General features: G+C 41.7%; 1 protein-coding gene across 3 annotated transcripts; it reads right to left on the bottom strand.

Annotated features, from left to right (window-relative positions):
• Positions 1-2,272: 2,272 nt before the first annotated feature.
• On the bottom strand, positions 2,273-20,790 carry TXLNG (taxilin gamma). Of its 3 annotated transcripts, none has more exons than XM_081907633.1 (10): positions 20,618-20,790; positions 15,455-15,770; positions 14,275-14,366; positions 12,504-12,674; positions 9,731-9,925; positions 7,924-8,043; positions 6,428-6,502; positions 4,598-4,690; positions 3,601-3,696; positions 2,273-2,795 (listed from the first exon to the last, which is right to left on the bottom strand). In XM_081907633.1, exons 1-10 carry the CDS (start codon positions 20,750-20,752, stop codon positions 2,469-2,471), a joined length of 1,620 nt encoding a protein of 539 aa, XP_081763759.1. In that variant the 5' UTR covers positions 20,753-20,790; the 3' UTR covers positions 2,273-2,468. The 3 variants fall into 3 exon arrangements, with proteins under 3 accessions (XP_081763759.1, XP_081763761.1, XP_081763760.1); XM_081907635.1 differs by having other exon boundaries at positions 15,626-15,770; positions 20,618-20,789; XM_081907634.1 differs by lacking the exon at positions 20,618-20,790 and adding an exon at positions 16,413-16,546.
• Positions 20,791-20,920: the final 130 nt, after the last annotated feature.

Here is a 20,920-nt window from a genome sequence, read left to right as displayed (position 1 = left end):
GGGTTGTACAGGTGGAAGTACACTGGGAAAAAAGAGCTGGAGAACAGCAGTGCAATTCCAGATCAGACAAGGACTGCGCTTATCCCATGCTGGCCCTCTCACTGGTCAATGTATGGAATGTCTTAAGATTTCAGGAAACAAAATTTAGTTCTACACTTAGAAAAGACAGGAACCAGAAAGAATAGTCAATTCAATTCAATTACTTTTAAGTATTAGTGGCCACAATCCTTAGGGTGTTTTTAGCTATAACGTGGAAGCAATTTTTAATGCACTGAAACCCAAAGTCTACTCTTCTCTAAAGAGAGCAAACGTTACACCAATCCTGGCTACAGGCAAGGCAATCACATACATTGGGTTGGTGGGGTGGAATGGTTCAGATACACCGCAGTTCGGTCCTTCAAAATTGCATTCAGTTTCAAATTACTTACTATGACTTCTTTGCTTACACATATATGCTTTAAAGTATTGGACAAGGTTTTTTGTTTTGTTTTTTAAAGGAAACATCAGAAAATTTCTCTCCAGAATCAATTACAATCAAATGGTTATGACTGACAAAGCTCATTCTACCCTTCCTCACTGTAAACCTCCCACCAGCTTTGCTTTCTTTTACTGTACTTGAAATGCATACCAAAAAAGAAAAGGAAAAACTGCAAATGCACCTTATAAGGAATATTAACTGGCCAGTTTCCAAATTTGGTCACTGCAGATGCCAATTTGCTCAATGGTATTAGGTAACATTCAGTAGGTGTGATCCAACCTTTATTTCCTTTCAAGACATCTATTTCCATTCTGTACATTTCATCAGGAAAAGGGTAGCACATAGCAACATAGCCTGAACATTCAAGTAATCTGCAACTCAGAGAGAATGGGTAGGCAAGGAGAGAACCTGCCAACAATTATGTGCTTGAGTCAGAAATCCCTTAAAAATGAAAACCAAATTAAATACCAGAAATAGGAGTATTTGTATTTTTCAAAACAACCAGCAACTAGAAAGCTACTAACTGCAAGGCAGAGTTAAACAGCAGCTTCTGACCTAGTAGCACTCTGCCTAACATTAACAAAGAAAACACTATTGGTCCCTGTCTTTTAAATAAATAAAAGAAACACAAATCCAAATTATGGGGGTATCTGGGCTTTTCCAGGTCAATCTACATTCACAACACTAACCACAAACGAAACAGAAATAAAGTGGAGCCTCGCTTGCTGTATATTAGTTAACTGATGTGCCAAATCTACCAGGTAACCTATAGATACCAGAAGGCACTTTTGCTTACAGGTGTGTTTTATCTAGTCATACATTTTTATTTTACAAAAAGCAATAGTTGAGAAAACAGATCAGAGTATTCCCCCCTCCATCCCTAGACGACAAACTGTATTATCTATACTCTGACCTATCCTTGTTAAATAGGCAAGTAAGTTTTCATGGGAACATGTTTCCAGTCAAATATGTGCATTATGTTCTGCTGTACTGTCTATTAAAGGGACCAAGAGATGGAGTGTTATTGGTCATTACACCCATTTTCAGTGAACACCTTTGTAGCTGTTCATTATTTCATGCTAATTAGGCACCAAACCTAGTGAAGAAATAATGGCAGAAAAAAGTACTTTTGCCTAGCACCCACAAACCAAAAACCCATTGCATTTTGTTTTATCAGACAAGCCACAACTACACACATGCATTTGTAGGCAGTAGGTTTTAACTATTAAGGTTTTATCTCCAGGATGATGCAAAAGTGTGCTCAAAATGCATCTGAGTTTTGGTCAGTGGTTAATTGGACAAACTTTTGAGCGCCTGTTTTCTTCCCTTATTTCTTCACTTTAACAGGCAACAGTCACTCCATCTATGAATTGACTGTGCAGGACAATCCTGAGAAATATGTGAGTTGTACACCCTGTTTTCCAGTTGCAAAATTATATAGATTTCAAAGCTGTAGGCAAGACTGCAGCTACACTAAACCCTGTAAGAGTTTTTAGTTTTGTTCATATATGAATCCAGTAATGAGCTCCCACTGGCCATCACATCTCCAATTATAGTTCACTGTAGTATTTGGTCATTACAATTCAATACTAAGCCTTAATTCACTTAATAGAAGCAACGATTCCCCCCCCCCCCAAACCCGAGTCTGCGACACTCTGGCCACAGTTGTTCCACTGACATGATGTTAAATCTGTACACGAGTCTTAGATGACATGGTGATGTGTGCTATGGGGTCAGAAGGAAGGAATCTGCATGCATCCTTTATGAGTTCTGTTTTAAAAAACGAGGCAGATGTGCAACACAGTTGTGGAAAATTTATAGATAAGCTATTCAATAGCCGCTATGCAGCTTCCTGTACCAGGCAAGTTCTGTTCTAAGAAAATACAGATATGGTAGAAAAAGTAAGAAAATTTTCACCACAAAACTAATAGTTACCACCACCAGTTAAAGTTATACACAAAATATATCTCTCAATACAGTGTTTACACTTTTAGTCAACAAAATCCGCAGTAGGAATGGAACCCAGGCAAACAGTTTTTTCAGAGCCTTCATTTGCCACTGATGATTCAGGATCTGGCTGAATTCCTTCTTGCGCTCCATTGGTAGAACTCCCCAGTTCCTCGTGCGAATTGAGTGTGCATGACTGCAACACATGCACAGCTAGATCAACATCTGTTTCTCTTAAAGAAACCTGTTCCTTAAGAACTTCCACCTTCTCATTCAGCTCATTCCTTTCTGTTTGAAGAGCCCTGCACAGCTTTTCCAAACGCTCCAGTTTTATTTGGAAGCCTTTGTATTCTTTGTCCTTCACTGTTTTCTGCAGAAAACAAGCAAGAGATTGCACATGACGACATTTGTGTGACCTGTTTCTGATTATTCCTCTTGTTGCTGCGGATGCTGTAATATTATTTGCTCTTTTTATTTTAGGATTGCATGTTGGATTGGTTTTCATTTATATATTGTTGTATCCAACATTACAATGAAGAGCATGCTAGAAATATTTGAAATGTTCAGAAACAAGATAATAAATTATACGTTTAGAAGCATTAAGCAGGCCCTCCCTTGTTTACCAGAAGATATTAATAAAAGTGAGTTGTACAAAAATAACTGGTAACTATTTCACAAGAGAAAAAGAAAGACAACAGGCAGTACAGAACAAAGAGCTTCTGCTAGTGCAAGGACTTCTGGCTGTGAATCAGAACTTTGCCTCCCTCTGTGCAACCCCTAAATCTGTTCTGGGGTCCCACCAACCCTTTGGAGCAGATTTGGGAAGGGTGCAGGGGGTAGGTAGGGAAGGAAAGTTAAACTTCACTAGTGAAATCACTTAGCAGAATACACTGCCCAATGCATTTAGAATATGATTGAAGACATCTATTAAAAATAAATTTGTTTACCAAGACAGCCAAATTATTTGTATGGATCATGACATTAACAAGCTTATTCACAAACATAATAAAATCTAAAGCCTTTCTCAGATGCTTTTGTACAGTCTGCTTTCCAATGACGAGTTGGAGACCTGAGGGTTTTGATTCAACTTCACATTCTACAAAGCTACACAAAACAGGCTACCTGCATAATATATAAGACATACTGGATTGTTAATCATGAAACCTAATACTCACTTCTTCAGCCATTTGCAAGAGAGCTTTGTTGTTGTTTTCCCATTTTGTGCGCCAAACTATTATTTCTTTTTCCAGTTTTTTTATCTTCTTGGTCATCTGAAACGTTAAAGTTATTGATTTCTTTTAAACAAAAAGATTTCACTACTTAAAACCAGGATAACTAGTCTTTTGGTGATCACTAAGTCCCAATGAGCCTCAGCCAGCTGGTGCCTGCGGCCTAAGATTGGCCAATCCTACCTTTTAATTCTCAATGCCTCTTTATTCTTAAGTCACTCAAGCTCACTGTTTAAAATGAGATGTTAAACTGAAAAAAGACATTACGGAAGGAATTCAATACAGTGCTAAGGTGAATGTTCCATGAGTAGGAGGATTTTCCCTTGTGCAATGGAACTTTCTCCCCTCTCCTCCCCCAGTGCTCCCTAAATGTTTCATTTAAAGGTTTTTGTTTTAAGTGCACTATACTATCTCCCACAAGAAAAGCATACCAAGATCACTCAGTTGTTGGCATTTTAGTAATTAAAATAATTAATAACTTTTAACGGTGATGATTTCAATAATTAAGATGTGTACAGGCTAGCTAGGTCTCTTTCACAGTGCAATTCTCTATCTCTTTTCTCAGAAGTTAAGTTTCACTGAGTTCAATGGGACTTACTCCTGGGTGAATGTATATAGGATTCGGCGACTGGGAGGGCGGACCGTAGCAAGAGTCTATGGCAGGTGGAACCAACTCATTCTAGTTTTGTGTCTATCCGCCTCCCTGCTGCATTCCACGAGGGCAAAACTGAGGCTAAGGTGGAGGATTCTGACAGGAAATGCCTACCCTGGAGGCAGGCAGGTAGCTGGGAGCTGGATAAGGGGAGAGTAAGGTTGGTGGGACACTGTCCCATTCACCCTAATGGACCAGCCTCCACTGAAAAGGCTGCAGTCTTACTACGATCTCCCCACTGTAGATGAATGAATGAGGCACATAAAAAAGTAATACATGTAAATAAAGTACCTTTTCCATCTCTTGCCTGAATGTTGTGAAAAGTTCATTGCTCTTTGCCATTGTTGTCTGGAATTCTTCAAATTTATCCATGTAGAGAGAAAGCTGAAGGAGACAATGCTTAAGTCCTCTATACACGTGCAATATTTAGAGTTACACATAAAATGCAGTAGCCACACACTGGAAATTCCACTATTTGGTAAACAGTGAAATACGTGATTTCAAAAGACTGAACTTCACTTATGTGACATCTAAGTATGAGGTGGCTTTCAAAGCAGAACAGCATGCTAAAGGAGTTAAAAATAATGAGAATAAAGGATTCTTTGTTTTGCTGGGTTGTAGTCAACTAAGTCCTACTCATGAGTAGTCCCACTGAAGTGAACTGCTTTGAGCCGATTTCCCCCTCTGAAGAACTTTTATCTAAGCTTTATTCACTCAAGTTTTAAACTCAACCACCACCTATGCACATGCCCTAGGAAAAATCTTGCAAACTAGCCATTCGTTCTCCCACTCCTCTCTTAGAACCAACAGATTAAAGATGCAATGTTACACACAGGTACCTGGGAGAAAGTTGCACTGAACTTAATGGTGCTTTCTCCTGAGTAGACGTGTGGAGGATTGCACTGTAGGATACCTAACCCATATTAAAGTAATACAAATTCTTTTATTTGCATAGTATGCAATAATGACGCAAAACCTGAGGTGGAAGGGAAGGTATTACAGGAATAACAAGTTTGTGAGGCTGGTTGGGCTGTCAAGGGTGAACATATCTCATCAGTCCTCCACAAAACGTGAACTGTAAATCCATTACAAACCTTTCAGGACACCACACAAGACATGTTTTTGCCAAAATCATTCTAGAAACTAAATTCCCAATTGAACTGCTTTTTTGTGCCACTATTGACCAAGATCTCTTTTACTTTAAGCTGCAGAATAAGGCATAGAACAAAAAAGCCAAGCCACCGGGTGCACAAAAATGGTTTTAATATGGTTAAGTCATTGCCAATATTATAGGTTAGTATGCAATTTGTTTCAGCACTGAGTTTCTCAGGGGTACTTTCCCATGCACTATTAGTAAGCATTGGAAAAATGAAGTAAATCCAGCAGCATTTAGATTTAGGCAGGGCACTACCAAACCAAGAACCAAGGCATTAGAACTTTTTGCCACAAGGTAGAACTTTTCCACGTGGCATCATGCAGTGGAGGTTCATATTAAAATATATTCTTGTTAGTGGGATCATCATACGCTAGGAAAGTCTGATTTTTGAGACTTACCTAGCATGACATAAGAGCAGCCACTTAAAGTGATAAACCCACTCACAAGAATGGTTTCACAAGTACCTGCATTATGGCCCAAAAACAGCCACCTTGGGGAAAAATAATAGTCCTGTGAATTTGCCAGAGACCAGCCAAAACGTACCCAGCACCATCAGAACAAGAAAAGAATTAATATACTGTTTTATATCAATAACAATAATAATGGACTCATGCTAGTGCAAGGATTTCCCCTTGCGCAACAGAACTACTCTGGCTCCTCTCATGTGCCCCTCCCCAAATCTAGCCGGAAACGCTAAGGGGGAAACCAGAACAGATTGAGGGGGCTAAGTGAGCAGGAAGCTACTCATTATCTCAAGAGTTCACCAATCTTCCAAGGGGGTGGAATTTCCCAACTGTTTTATCTTCCCTTTCCCAGGGGCTTCTTGGGGGTTTCCAACTTGTTTCACTGATTTGCTAGTTTCTGAAAATGTTTTAGAAATTCTAAGAGAACAAATAATTTTCTCAACTAAGTTTGTAACTAAGTGATTAACAGCCTTAATGCAGCAAATGTTTAAATTAGTTTACCTGCTGTTTTAATTGAGCTTCTTGCTGTTTCATCTGTTCACACTTGTGTCTAGACTCAGTAGCCTCTTTTAGCAGCTGAAGAGGAAGAAAAATTGTATTGTCTCTACATTACCTTTATACCAAAGAAAGCACATCATCTACATTTTGCTAAGCCTTTATTCTTCCTATTTTATGTAAGAGATTTTAAACAAAGTATTTATTGGAAGAAGATGAAGAAACTTACCAGCCGGCATTCAAATTTAGAGTCATTTTTTCAAAGTCAATTAGAACATATGTATTTGTTTTCTTAAGGTCAATTAAAGTGGTGATACATGAGAGAGACAAATTTACAAATAAATTCAAAAATATGAACATATTTACCGGTAGCCAGTCTTACTGTATTTGGTTTTGTTTAGCAGTTCCTATTAACACTACGGCAGATTTCCACTCCTATATAGGATATAGTATCACTGGTTACTATATCCTAACTACTGGAGATTCTACAACACTACTGCAAATTCTTCTCTGCAAAGGCAAAGATTTGGTTTTGAATGAACATCACTGGAAAGATGTTCTGAGTTTAAGTGCACTGAAGACTTTAATGCACCATGGATCACACAATGTGATGATCTGGTGTTCGGCAACATACTTTAATTGTTCACTAAAAATACACAGCTTTTGTTGATTAACTGCAGAATATCTGTTCAAAATATTTTGAATGTATGGAATTATAAATATGTTAATCTAAAGATTTTCTTGTAGCAGTTTTTTTTAAATGCTCTCATAAAACTGTTAGATATCCCAGCCATAAAAAATTAACACATCTGTATTTCTTCCGAGCAGAAGAAAAAATAATGGCATGTAGAAATGCATTACAGTGGTACCAGCAAGAAACAAAGCTGCATATATATGTACACCTGAAAGAGCATCTCCACCTCCATCGTTCAGCCCGGAGAGATCCAGCACCGAGGGCCTTCTGGCAGTTCCCACACTGCAAGAAGTGAAGCTACAGGGAACTAGGCAGAGGGCCTTCTCGGTAGTGGTGCCCTCCCATCAGATGTTAAGGAGATGAGTAATTATATAACATTTAGGAAACACCTGAAGGCAGCCCTGCATAGGGAAGCTTTCTAAGGTTTAAGGTCTTACTGTGTCTTTATACGTGCTGGAGGCTACCCAGAGTGGCTGGGGCAACCCAGCCAGATGGGTGGGGTACAAATACATGCATACATAATTTTTATTATTTATATGTTATACATTTTAGTGGTACAAATTTATTACATGCCAGTGAACTGTGTAGAAGTTGCCAAACTGCCCATTCTAGAGGACTTATGACCTATACAGATTACTGATAAGTTTGCTAACATACAGTAAGCACGAGACAGAACATTCAAATGGAGCAGTTTACCATTTGTTCTAGTTATAGCATCAGACCTAAAACACACTACTGTACCAAGTTACTACCCAGAGGGAAAATTCAGGCATATCCAAATACTTTTCATGCAATCAGAAATACTTACAAACTCCCTCTCTCTCTGATGCTTCTCTTCTGCTTCTTTTATTAGCTGAGTTGTCTGCTGAAGCTTGGCATCCACCAGCTGCTGTTGCAGTTCTTTATGCTTGAAGACTTTGTCCATGTGCTAGAAGAAAGATTGAATGTTGGTACCATCAATACCTAGTATACCTTTTCAAAAGATTCAAAACTGAATTTGCATTTCAGACTTTTTTTAAAAAAAACAACAACTTTAAAGTTACTCTCATGTTCATCATGGCTCTTACCTGGTTTAACTAACTGGCCACCACCACATATGGAAAGCCATGCTTAACCTGGAAATATGTACTAGCAGTTTCGACACCATCAAAAAAACCCTTGAAATCGAGTGACCACCACCAACGTATGACTGACGAAACACATGCAGGCTGCAATCCTATGCACACTTAGTAACCCCGCTTAACAGAGTAGGCTTACTTCTGAGTAAACATGCACAGGATTACACCATTAAGCAACAGGTGCTGCACATACACCCCACAAACATAAATTCTTACTCTAACACAGAATATAGTAATCTGCGGCACTTCAAAAACAAGTAAGCAGAAGTGGGCTTGAGGAAATGTTTATTAGCTTGACTTATAGCAGAGGCTTTTTTTATTTTATTAAGGAGCAGGATCAAAGACTGAGAAGTGCAGCCATCGAGATGAAACATAGAAAACCAGAAGCTGATTTCAAACAATATTGTTTAGCAGCATTAACTCTGTAAAACACACTACACAGTGGATTATTTAATACTAAATAGAACAAACAGTAAGTGAAGTTTGGAGAGGGTGGGAAAGAAAATAAAAATTATTATTATTATTATGCCATTCAGAGTTTCTATTTAGTTAACTGGTGCAATTTAAACACTGTGGAATTTCAATAAGAGAGTCTTATGGATCTCCGAAGGAATGCAACAGCATTTTTAAAATGTAAAATGGAGAACATCTGTATGTGTTCACTCTCAAGGTAACTCTTGGACTGGTACTTTCTCTCAAACCAATTTACCATGTGTACCACCCCCTTGCTTCCAGAAGGAAGGGCAGGACAAGAAGAGAGGGTTTGATTTAGAGCTGCACCGAGCAAAACATGGGACAATACTATGGAAGAAAGCAACATTTGTGAATTCTTCCTTCCCCTGATACCTGCTGAAAATCTGATTGGAGGGCAGGGTAATGGACCCTCCATCACAGAGTAAGAGATGACATGGGGTGCTGCAGGTGGAGTCAGTGAAAATAATGGCCCTCCTTGTTCCTTCAGCAGAGCTTCCACTGGAGCTCTGCCCTCTCTGTAAATTGAAGGAACTATTCCATTTGCTGAAAGGCAACTGTGGATACTACCCAGAGTGTCTGAAAGAGCCAGAACCTGTGGCCTTCCAGATATTGCTGGACTGCAACTCTCATCAGCCCCAGGGACAGGGATTATAGAGTCAAGAGCACAGGTGGAGGACCACAGGTTCCCCACATGGCTATACAGAAACATTGTATAGATCAAACATTTGCTCCTAAGTTGAGGTAAGCAGAATTTGTATTCCTTTCTGTATTTCTTTATAGTGTGCAAGTACTGCATCTTATGAAGTCAAGCTTTAAACGGCATCTCCTTCCTTCTACGTGTAACCTATACTTACTTTGTCAAATGCATTTCCTGCAGTCAGAAGCCACTGCATCACATTCAAAACTAAGAGTAAATATGTTCATGTGAGATAATTTATCATCAAGCTGTAATATTCCAAAATGAAATGCTATTGAATAACAAAGCAATGTCTAAAACAGCAAAGGACTAAGAAATGCACTTACTTCTTCTCGCAGTGTATATTGTTCTACAAGTTTCTTCAACTTCTCTCCTAATTCAATATTTTCCTGGCGAAGCTTTGCATTGTGTACGCCATGCTGTTCGAGTTGTGCCTGAATTTCATTTAGTGTGATCTGGAAGTGGGCAGTTGCTTCTTTACGTCTCTCTTCCTCTTCACGGGCTTGTTGCATGTTTTCTTCCTTTTACCAAGAGATATTAAAGCAACATGTTTTTACTAATTATTTTGGACAACAATAAAAAATAAATAAATCAGGACAATGTCATCTTAATAGTTTAGTCCCTTGGAATGGATGCTAGCTTCCACTTCTCTGGAACAATTTGCCTGTAAGACACATGAACATGCATTGTTTTGCTCTCCAACCAGTATACAGAAGCTTCTCAGTAGGTTTTGTTGCTGAGGCACAATTATTAAGTTATACTTCTTGAACAGAAGAAGTGGTGGCTATGAGCTTGAATCAGCAAAAGAAAGCAGCTTATAAATAAATTCTTTCCCACGTACCAGCAGCTACTAGCACCAGACAGTTATTGTCACTTCATTTGCAAAATAGGCTGGTTTCTACTGAAGCAATCAAGTCTATATTTTGGGGGAACAAGGAGCTATCAATTGTTTTCCACAGCAGGGCCTTTGCTGTTGTGCTTCCACACCTCTGCCTCATGAGAATCAATAGTCACCACAAGATCTACACCAACACCCAGCATGAGGTCTAACTTGCTGTTCTTGCTCCTGCCTTAAATATGCAGACAAGCTCCTGCCTCCATTGAAGTACATTGAAGTACAAGTGCACAGTATGCAAAATAACTCTTTTATCTAGAACCAGGCTGGTCAAACTTTGTGACTGACGGGTCTAGTAGGACACCCTAATTTTAACTTCTACTTAACTACAACTATCAACAAAAGTGAGTAGTAGCACATTTCCATGAATTAAGAGCTGATCTAACTGAAGAATCAGGTTGTTTTTTTCAAAACAGTTGCACGTCACTACAGCTACTTCCCAAAGTGCTAACAATATCATAGCTTTAACTTCAGGATGGAATAAGGGAAGGAGGATACAATTCACACTTGGAGTGATGCTATCTCCACAGGAGCTAGGAAAAAACAGTATTGCCTTGCCCCCCCATCTCCTCCCCCACTTGATCAGAGCACAAGAACTTAAGAAACTTCCTTATACGGAGTCCACTGTGGCCCATCTAAACCAGTAGCAGTGAGCCCTCTGGCAGAGGGGGGGTCGAACCTGGGACCTTCTGCCTGCAACGATGTGCTTTACAACTAGTTATGGCCTTTCCCCAATGTGCAATTTGCTAGGACTCTATGGGATACTGCATCACATAGACTAGACTTTGTAATGCAGCAGGAGGCACCAGCAGATCTCCTTAAATGGGGCTGAGGCTTCTTTGTTACTTAGAGAACTAATCTCCCCAAAGGATGCTAGGGAGTGTCAAGGAGAGTCAAAAACTGATTTCCAGAGCTGGGAACAGGGAGGGAGGGGTTCGCTCTTGTTATGTTTTTTGATGGTGTGAGAAGTCTTTAATGTCCTGAGAATGTTGGGAGGAGGTGAACTCCCACACACAGCTGCCTTCCTCAGTTGTGGAGGATAGTGCTGGGTACCTTCTTTGATGTTTGACATTGTTTTGAGAAAGTGAAGCATTGGGAGGGGGTGGCTAATGGATGATCTGCACGTAGCCAGTCTTGGAAGCCACACAGGCTATCTATAAAATTGGACAGTTTGGGCAGGTTTTTTTGAAGCTCATGCATGGACTGATCGGCTGCAGGGCCGTGCAGACTGAGGCTACCTGGGGGAGTCGCTTTGCCCCTTCTTGAAGGCTTCCAAGTGGCAGATTGAAGTGCTTGCTTGGTATGTATATATTGCTTGCTGTTTTGGAATAAAATCTTTAAATCTTCTCACTCACTTGTGTATTTTGTATTGCTTCTGAATCTCATTATAAAAACCACCTTGCCTTTGGCATGACTATACCCCATACCACCCTTCTGTATGCTGCTTAATCATCTCAAGTGCTCTTACTACTACATCCTTGTCCCACTATACTTGCAATAATTCATTGCATCCAATATGGGTTTAGAGCTGGACACAAATTGAGAGAAGCCCACCTTCTTTCTAGCCTCTTATCCCTGGGTCCCAGTGTAAAATGTATTAACAACTTGTTCGGAGACACATTTCCAGGGAATAACCAGCAGTCAACTTCTAGAGGATCAAGCATCTTTGCTGTAACATAGCATCAAGGAATAAACTAAACTGGTGCTCAACAGACTGTGTTTCCATCCACTCCCAATTGTTTTCCATTTTGCTATACAGTGGTGCCTCGCAAGACGAAATTAATCCGTTCCGTGAGGCTCTTCGTATAGCGGTTTTTTCGTCTTGCGAAGCAAGACCATTGACAGCTTAGCGGATTAGCGCTACAGCTGTCAAGCGGCTTCCAGCGATCAGCTGTTAAGCGGCTTATCAGCGGAACAGCTGATAAGCGGCTTAGCGGCTTAAGAAAAGGAAGAAAAAAGCGAAAAAAACCCGCAGGGGGATGCAAGATTTTTTTCGTCTTGCGAAGCAACCCCATAGGGGAATTCGTTTTACGAAGCGCCTCCAAAACGGAAAACCCTTTCGTCTAGCGGGTTTTTCGTCTTGCGGGGCGTTCGTCTTGCGGGGCACCACTGTACTATTGTTTATATATTCCAGCAGCCACCCTATTTTTAGACAACCATATTGCTCTCTGAATCAGCTTCATGAACCATCTTATCAAACTGACCTTTAAAGTTTTATTATGGCGTTGAAGCTCACGACAGAGAGATTCCAGTTTGCTGCGTGCTAGAATGGCCTTGCTGTGCTCACTCTGCAAATGGACCTTCTCTTTCACAACCTGTGCTTGTTTCTTCTGCAACATCTTCATTTGCCTTTGAACATTTCGGCTCTCCTCCAACTAAATGAGAAAAAGAAGAGGTTAAAAATAAAACCCCAACCTATTCTTTGCCATTACCCTTTAGAACTGAAGTGGTTTTCTGGAGCTACAGTCTCCAACGGATTGCATTAGTTTTTAATCAATCAGATACAGAACCAGAACCTCACAATCACAACTTGTTACAGAATCATAAAATTGTAGAAATTGAAGGGAGCCTGAGGATCATCTAGTCCAACTCCCTGCAATGCAGGAATATGCAGCTGTCCCATATGGGGATCAAACCTGCAACCTTGGAGTTATCAGCACCACACACTAACCAACTGAGCTATCCACTTGGATTATCTATGTTTCATTTCACTATAAATGAGCATAATCAAATCCAGGTAAGATTGAGGACTGCTAGAGCCTCTTATCCAGAGTGGAGAGATCTATGTTAAAGAAGATGGTCAACACCTCCCCGTTATTTTAGTTTGCAATCTTTGCTACCCTTGTAGTATAACTAGAAGCTTGGAGTGTGGTGATGGCCAGGTGTCCTTACCCCCACCAACTCAGCCACCACACAATGCATACACCTATAACCATTATGCCTGTTTACTTCGCAACGAGCTTCAGAACAGGATTCACAGTGCTAGTTTCTTTCAGAATCTTGTGACTTTGGAATCCACAATCCTTTCTTCTTTCCACATTGTCCTTCCATGAATTAAGGCAAATTTCTCAGCAAATCTTTTAGAACTTTTTGTCTGACAAGACAGTAAGTGCACATAGACAACCTTCATCTATAGAATTTTCTACTCAAGATTCGTTACATTTTAAACATTTTCTGAATTGAATACACAGCAGATCTGGGGTGTGTGCAGGGGGAAGGAGAAGAAGGGGGAAGACCTGTTGCATAAGTAGAAGTCCAGTCTGCTATCACACGGACATGCTGGATACAACCCAGGAACTAGGGGCATGATCCCACATAAACAGAAACTGCACACACTCTTTTCTCGAAGAATTATCCATTGTGCATGCGAGAGGGAACAGGCAATCTTGCAGTCAACAATACAGCTGAATGATAGCTGGTGTCTCGACTAAAAACACCTAGCCAAAACACATGTAAAAACCATTTCCTCTGTATTTATACATATTCCAATTACAGCTTGGATGTGGAACCTATGACTGTCCAGTTGCTGCTGCAAAATATTGCTTCTGAGTCACAGGTTTCCCACCCCTGAATTAGAGAGTCTTTGAATGAAGCAGCAATAGGGGCAAAAGAAAGTATAGTTCTGCTTCCTCACCTTTATCAAAACCAAATAATGTCTTAACATGCAACCAGGAGCTTAAAAAGTTCCCACACTTTTGAGAGGACAGTGCCAAATAACATACATAAAAAAATATTTTTCCATGATCCCGTTATAATAACCTTTAACCAGGGTGATGTTAAGCAGTATAGAAACGGTGCAAATAACAACATTAATATGTTTAATTGTTCTTGACATTTGACATTTCAATCTGTTTCTATTGGTTGTAGGAACATTCAAAGGAATGAAACTCCAATGCTAAGACACCTATGCATGTTTACAAAGTTAATTTGCAACTACAGAGAAAGCATGTGACTTTAATTGTAGTACATAATTACCAGATCAGCATATTTCTTGCAGAGTGCAGCCAACTTTTCTTCTGGAGTAGCAAGAGTATTTAAAGCTTGCATCAATAAGAGTACTTCTTTCCCTACAGACCAAGAAGAAAAGTATTTTAGAAGTATTACCAGAACATTTTGTGCTCTGAGTAACATATGTTGATAGTAGAAAATGGAACATTTATAATTATACCTAGAAAATGCAAAGTATTAGGCAATTATCAACAAAAAAAGCAACAAGAACTTTGGTACAATACAAGGCCAGATTACTGAAAAAGGACTTAAGAAGTTTGATACAGTAGGAATACTGGACATTTCTTAGGATCTCTACTTCAAAGACAAAGTGATGAAACAGAGCAAGGCATTCTTCAAAGTACCATAAAAAAAACATAAGAAGAGCGTTGCTGTATCAGGCAAAAGGCATATCTGAACCAGGATCCTATTCTCACATTGCGAACCAGAGGCTTATGGGAAGCCCGCAAGCAGGACTTGCTACAACGGCGATTTCCCCACTTCCGATTCCCAGCATACTACCTCCAACACTGAAGGTAGAACATAGCTTTATTCTCCAGTTATCAGAATGTCTCATCATTTTCTAAAATTAGATTTGATAAAGCAAGGGGGGGGCAAAGAACAAGGCAGCAGAAGAACCTTCTGTTGGGTGTCCTAATCCCCTGATCAGAACTGTGAGAGGGAGTTAGGCTTGAGTGGAAGTGTCTCTCTGCCAGGTTCTGCTCGGGGTGGGGGAGGGGGAGGTACTCCACTAGCACAGAGGCCTCCACTGTGACTACCAAAAGCACAGGATGTTGAAAAGCTATTGCTGACACAAACTACCATAGGGTTCCAAAACAGGGGATAGATCAGGGACAGGGTTGTATCCACCTGATCCTAAGCCAGTCATTTTATTAGTGAAGGGCCTGATCTGAGCATGTGTCCTGCACCAGACTAGAGCTGCCACAACAAAGACTCCCTCTCCCCTCATACACATCTTCTTCGGTCCTAACTGGCAGGGCTATGGCAGAGGATCCGCTGCTTCACACCATCTTAGCCCCTCTTTCGATTGCTTTGCTAAGTATGTTATCAAGAAATGTAAACAAGTGTTCTATTTTTTCAATGCTGGACAACCTAACTTCAAAAGTCAATGTTCAATTCTTTATCCTGGTTCAGCACTGTCGTATACCTAAGGTTTTCTCTTTGCCCTTCTCACTTTCTGGGTCTTGCTGGCCATCAGGTGGGTCAGTACGAGTCTCTTCTCTTCCAGGGGTCTCCTCTCGCAATTCCTGAGGGCAGAATGCTGCTCCCAACACATTTCTGTTTCTGGGAATAAAATCCTCTGCCTCCTCCAACGCACCTGCATTTTCTGCACCATCGCAATTTGTATCTGAATGTTGCAACATTGTATTCAGCGCAGCGCACTTGCTGTTCCTCAGCTGCCGGTCCGGGCTGCTCCTTCCAAATTTACAGTTTTGCGGTTCTTCCTCAGTAAGCAGCATATGCTTTGAAAGGGAGAGAAAAGAGCTCAGGTTACCCAGGCGGAAATAACCCATTTGTATTTCGTCCCGAGATTAACACACGCATTGACAAAACCCCATATACAGTGGTACCTCGGGTTAAGTACTTCATTCGTTCTGGAGGTCCGTTCTTAACCTGAAATTGTTCTTAACCTGAAGACCACTTTAGTTAATGGGGCCTCCTGCTGCTGCTGCGCCACCACGATTTCTGTTCTCATCCTGAAGCAAAGTTCTTAACGTGAGGTACTATTTCTGGGTTAGCGGAGTCTGTAACCTGAAGCGTATGTAACCCGAGGTACCACTGTACAGTATTACGTGTTATTTGTTTTTTTACAAATGACATGGCAGCAGGCTAGGGATGCCAGATCGAACCCTTCTAGTTAACCGCGCCTCGGTACAATCCCTCGCGGTACAGTCCACTTCTCCTGAAAAGAGCTGAGGATTGTGCGGGGCAGAAAGAGCGCGGCGGGAGATGCTACCCGCCACCCGAGAAGGTCCCTGACAAGCGAGGACCGGGAAGGGACGGCGCCGAGAGACGGGGGTCGACGACTACCGGCGCCTTTTGTCCCGATGCGCGGCTGTTGCTCAGCTGAGCGCGTGAGGAGCGCGCGGCGGGAAGCGGTTTACCTGCTCCGCCATCCGCCTCGTCCACCACCACCACCGAGGACCCGAGGAACCTGCGAAGCCGGAAGCTGGCTGGCGCAGGGGCTAGAAGGGCGCCAAGGGGAGGAGGAGGGATTTCCGCTCCCTGCTGCTTAAATACCCGGCTATTGCCGGAGCTCCGTCGCGTGCGCCCCCGTGGGCGGGGCTTGGGCGCGCACGCGGGAGAAAGGACGTCAAAGCGGCATCTGCGGCGCCGGCTGCCGGCGAGGAAAGCGCAGGCCAAGCGGGGGCTGCTTTGGGGACAATGGAGTTCCATCCCCAAATGGGAGGGCAGCCCTGGTTGTTTTGTTTTTTTAAAAAATGTGCACATACCCGCTCTCTCAGTGCCATGGGGAATTTCGAAACAAAAATTAGTTGCACGTTTATTTAAAAGGAAGCCTGATGCCGGGTTTGTTTTTTTGGAAAGAGGCTTTCTTAATAGCTATCGGAATGCCCCGCAGGGGAAATGAATGTAACAACTGTTCAAACCCGACGGCTCAATTACTCTGCAGTTTAAAAACCCTATAACAAATCAGCAATATGCAGTTTCAGCATTTGAAAGATTCCATCAGCACACTCGATGGTATGAATTGATTTGCGGGTAAGGAGAGAGATGCATGGTTAACTGGGCTCCAGCTTTAGGAAATGAGCTACGGATTAGGTTGGGAAAGTTTATGGAATATTGGCCACAATTTTTATTGAAATAGGGTCATGAAGGGAAATTAAAGTAATGAAAATATATGATGCTCTATTTAGAAAAGAAAAAGCTATTAATTTAGCCTATTGGAATCTTCGGTAAAGACTGGCAAAAAAAAGGGGGAAGAATGAAAATAGCATGGGGGGAATGGGATATGATGTTATTTAGAACCTCTCTTTTCCTGACAAACTGTTGCTGCACAGGGGGAAAAAGGACAAGGAATCAACATTTTGTGACAGCAGCAAGATTTCTATATGCAAAATATTGGAGAATTCTGAGCATATCATCTTAAACAGAAAAGGTCATGTGGGAATTTTAATCTATAGTTAAATGACCTAATTAAGGGTCAAAAGAACAAATGGAGTAAGCTTGCTAAAATGTGGTCATTCTTCAATTTTTGTACAGTAAAATCAATCTACAGCAAATGCACAATTATTTGTTTTACCTAACAATACAGAGTTTGGTTATGGATTATATAGTCATTATTTGTATATTTATCCTGATGTAATTTTGCTTCCAATCCATATTTAAAAGCTATCTAACAAACTACATATTCATACATCAAGAATAAAGGGCAAACTGTTAAAAAGGCAGGGTCTGAGCCATCGTGTTCCATCTGTATAACAAAATTTCCCCCTTCTTTTCTCTGCAGCTGGGGGGGGGTCCTCTCTACAGAAGATTTTGGGTGTGTGCAAGGAGAGGAAGGGGAAGTCTCATTGCATGACTGGAACTCTGCTTGTTGTAGGGTTAGATACAAAGTCCGTAAGAATTCAGAATTGATAATTAACAAACCTGCATTTATATTCGGCCACTACATATACATTGTAACTTGCTCAGCAAGAGGAACTATGGATATGCAGCAATTCAGCTATGAAAAGGTCAGCCCTTCCATTCATCTCATGTTCTCTACAGCAATGTGGATTTTCTGAAAATTTTTGAATATGCCTTGGAAAATTCAGTTTGCATCAGAAAAAAATCTGATGTCCTAGAGAGCGATCTAATTTGCCTTGTTAATTTTACTTGTATTTAATAAGCAATTTTTTTGAAAACTATAATATATTATTAAATATATTTGCAACCGAGAACTCAGAGCTAGTTGGTAGTTATGTCTATTTTAGATTAGGAGCAAAAGCAAAATTTATACCCTACTGGAGATCATGACTGTGCTAAGATACAAACTTTGACTATGCTAAATAATACTGGCTCTATAGGCTAGGGGCCTGTGGAAAGATATTCTAGGTAGGAGAATGATATGAAGCATGTGATTTAATGCTAAGACTGCAGCATTGGCATCAAACTGTTACAAACAGTTACTTTTCAAAGCATGTTTTAAATACTCCCCTACTCAGCAACTGAGCAAACAATATACAAACAACCCCTGATTTGCGCAGGGATTGTGTTCTGCATCATCATGCATATTGGTAGACCGCGCGCGCAGAAGCCTGACCTACTATCTTCTGGGTTTGAAAACAGCACACTTGCTTTGAGCACACACACAAAATTGTCATCCCCTGTACTTCTAAACTGCAGTGACATTTACACATATTTTTAAAGCAATTATATTAAACTACAGCTCTTCACACAAAAGCATGGTCTCTCAAATTATTTATGGTCTGCAGTAATCTATGTTAGATGTTACCAAGATATTCCTGTCCATTATGGAAGTTCCTTATTAATATATTTCACAACAGAATAGCTAGTCCAGAACATACCTGTTGTTGTCTGGTATGAACAGGAAGAATCATCTTTAAAAAAACTTCACAGAATTCTTATGTGCTTAAGGACACATATTAATTTTTTTGTTTTTGACATTTTAAAGTTTTAAATTTTGCAGCCTGCTCCCATAGGAATCTACCTTTTGAGACCTTGGATGTCTCTATGTGCCGCTACCTTCTGAACTAAGGTGGGTGGCTACAAGAGACAGAGCCTTTCTTTTGAACTTTTCCAACCTTCCTTGAGTTTTAAGAATCAGTTAAAATTTTGCTTTTAACCATTTGGTGAGATTTGAAATGGCTGTTGTTACTAAAGCTCACTGTCTAGTCAGATTTAATATTAATAAATTATTCTTCTGAAGCACAATCTACTTAAAAGTCCTACTGAATTCAATGTGGTTAACTCCCCTCTAACTAGGGCGAGGACTGCAGTCTTGCTTTATTATCTATTGCTTTTATTATATGTTGTAAGCTCCCTGTTCAGTATGCAGGATTAATTCATTTTACATAAGCAGAATACTGGGAGAAGTAAAAGGTGTCTTCCCCTTTCCCATATTTTGCACACTTCACATCTCAGATACGTAGCAAAATATAGCCAAACACCCTTTTTCACATGTTACATTTTACTGGTATTTACCACCCCACATAAGCAAATTTTTCTTCCAATAGTACATAATAGATAACCAAGCAAGTACTCAAGTCTTTTTTGTTCACTGTAACAAGTGTCCCGCTGTCCTTGGACAAACCTGATTAGCAACCAGTCTTCTAACTCTAAGATTTGCTTTGGCAAGCAGGGTCATGCCATCAACCCCATCTGCTCTTTTAGGCTCTGGATCAGGAAAGGCTTCCCTGGCTGCCGCACAGAGGACTCCTGAGTGACAGTGTCCAAGCCAGCATATTCCCACTTGCCTTTCATGAAGGACATGTTGTATGGATGGCTTTCTTGCCCACTGCTTAGTGAGGTGCTCAAACCAACACACACACCCCAGCCTTTTTTCCAATAGGGAAAAAATTCACAGGGGTTTTTAGTGTTGCGTTTGGACAAAGCTATTTCAATGCCTTTGTTCATCCTTATTACCTTTCTATACTGACCTAGGGCCTTCACAGTTGCTGCTGGGCACCAGCGTGTGAGAGGGAAGCAAAAACAACGATCCGCATTTTTGGTCTGGCTAAAAGAGGCAGAGAGGCAACCAGTGCATGCTCACATATAAACTCGCAAGCCTTCCTTCTGAACAGGTGTTTGTTAGCAACGCCTGGGAGATCCGTATGGCAAACCCATATCGATATGATTTTGTTGTATCTGACTCCCATCCCTCGCCCGAAAGGAGGGCTGGAAAATATTAATATCACCTTGCTCACAAAATCCTCTTCCTGCTGCTGCTGCAGTCGTTACGACTTTGTGCGGCTACGCGAGAACGGCCTGCCTGCCTGCCTGCCTGCCCTTTGGCAGGGAAGCCATAACGCCCCGGGAGAAAGAGAAACGCAAGAACCGGATTAGCTGAGCTGCCGTTTACCAAGCGGCCGCCACGGGCAGCCCAGCTTCGGTTCCTGCGCCCCGAAACGTACTTGAAGCCCTCACCTCCCCAAGGGCCTCTGCCCCGAGTCGCCCCACACCCAAGAGGAGGAGGCGCGCGCGGCGCTCCTGGGAGCGCCGTGCCCCGTTTCCTCAGGGAGCCCTTCGAGAAGCCCCTTGCCGTTTCCACTGCGCCACGGGGCGACAGGGGCCGCGTGGAGAGCAGGCGCCCCTGGCCCGGGCAACGGAGAACGGTAAGGGCTCTTACCTCAGAGCCGCCTCCTGACGCCCGCGCCGCCGCCGCCGCCTCCTGCCCCTCTCGCTGCTCCTGTGCAGGACTCGGTCCGGTCCCCACAGCGCGGCTGCCGTCGACACACGCTAGCTCAGCTCTGCGCGCCGCCATAGTGTGACGGTAATACCCAAACAAGCCGGCCTACGCCGGAAGCGCCTCCCCTCAGCCAATCACCGGCCACCCTTTCCCGTGTCATGTGACGCAGAGGAAACGCCCCCCCGCTTGGGCCCGGCTGAGGCGGCCGTGAGAACAGCTTCGGACTACAACTCCCAGCATGCC

Source organism: Podarcis melisellensis (genome assembly GCF_964234715.1).
Source record: "Podarcis melisellensis genome assembly, chromosome: 4".
Lineage (NCBI taxonomy): Eukaryota > Metazoa > Chordata > Lepidosauria > Squamata > Lacertidae > Podarcis > Podarcis melisellensis.
Note: the sequence above shows the minus strand (reverse complement) of the source record. Positions and strands in the feature narration are given on the sequence as shown.

What these genes read in the sequence shown, in the direction of transcription:
- TXLNG (XM_081907633.1), bottom strand. Translation starts at nt 20,752, where the DNA reads ATGGCGGCGCGCAGAGCTGAGCTAGCGTGTGTCGACGGCAGCCGCGCT. An exon ending in GCAAGAAATATGCTGATCTG is followed by an intron (nt 12,675 to 14,274) that starts GTAATTATGTAC and finishes TTTCTCATTTAG; the next exon opens with TTGGAGGAGAGCCGAAATGT. An exon ending in TCAGGCAAGAGATGGAAAAG is followed by an intron (nt 3,697 to 4,597) that starts GTACTTTATTTA and finishes TTAACGTTTCAG; the next exon opens with ATGACCAAGAAGATAAAAAA.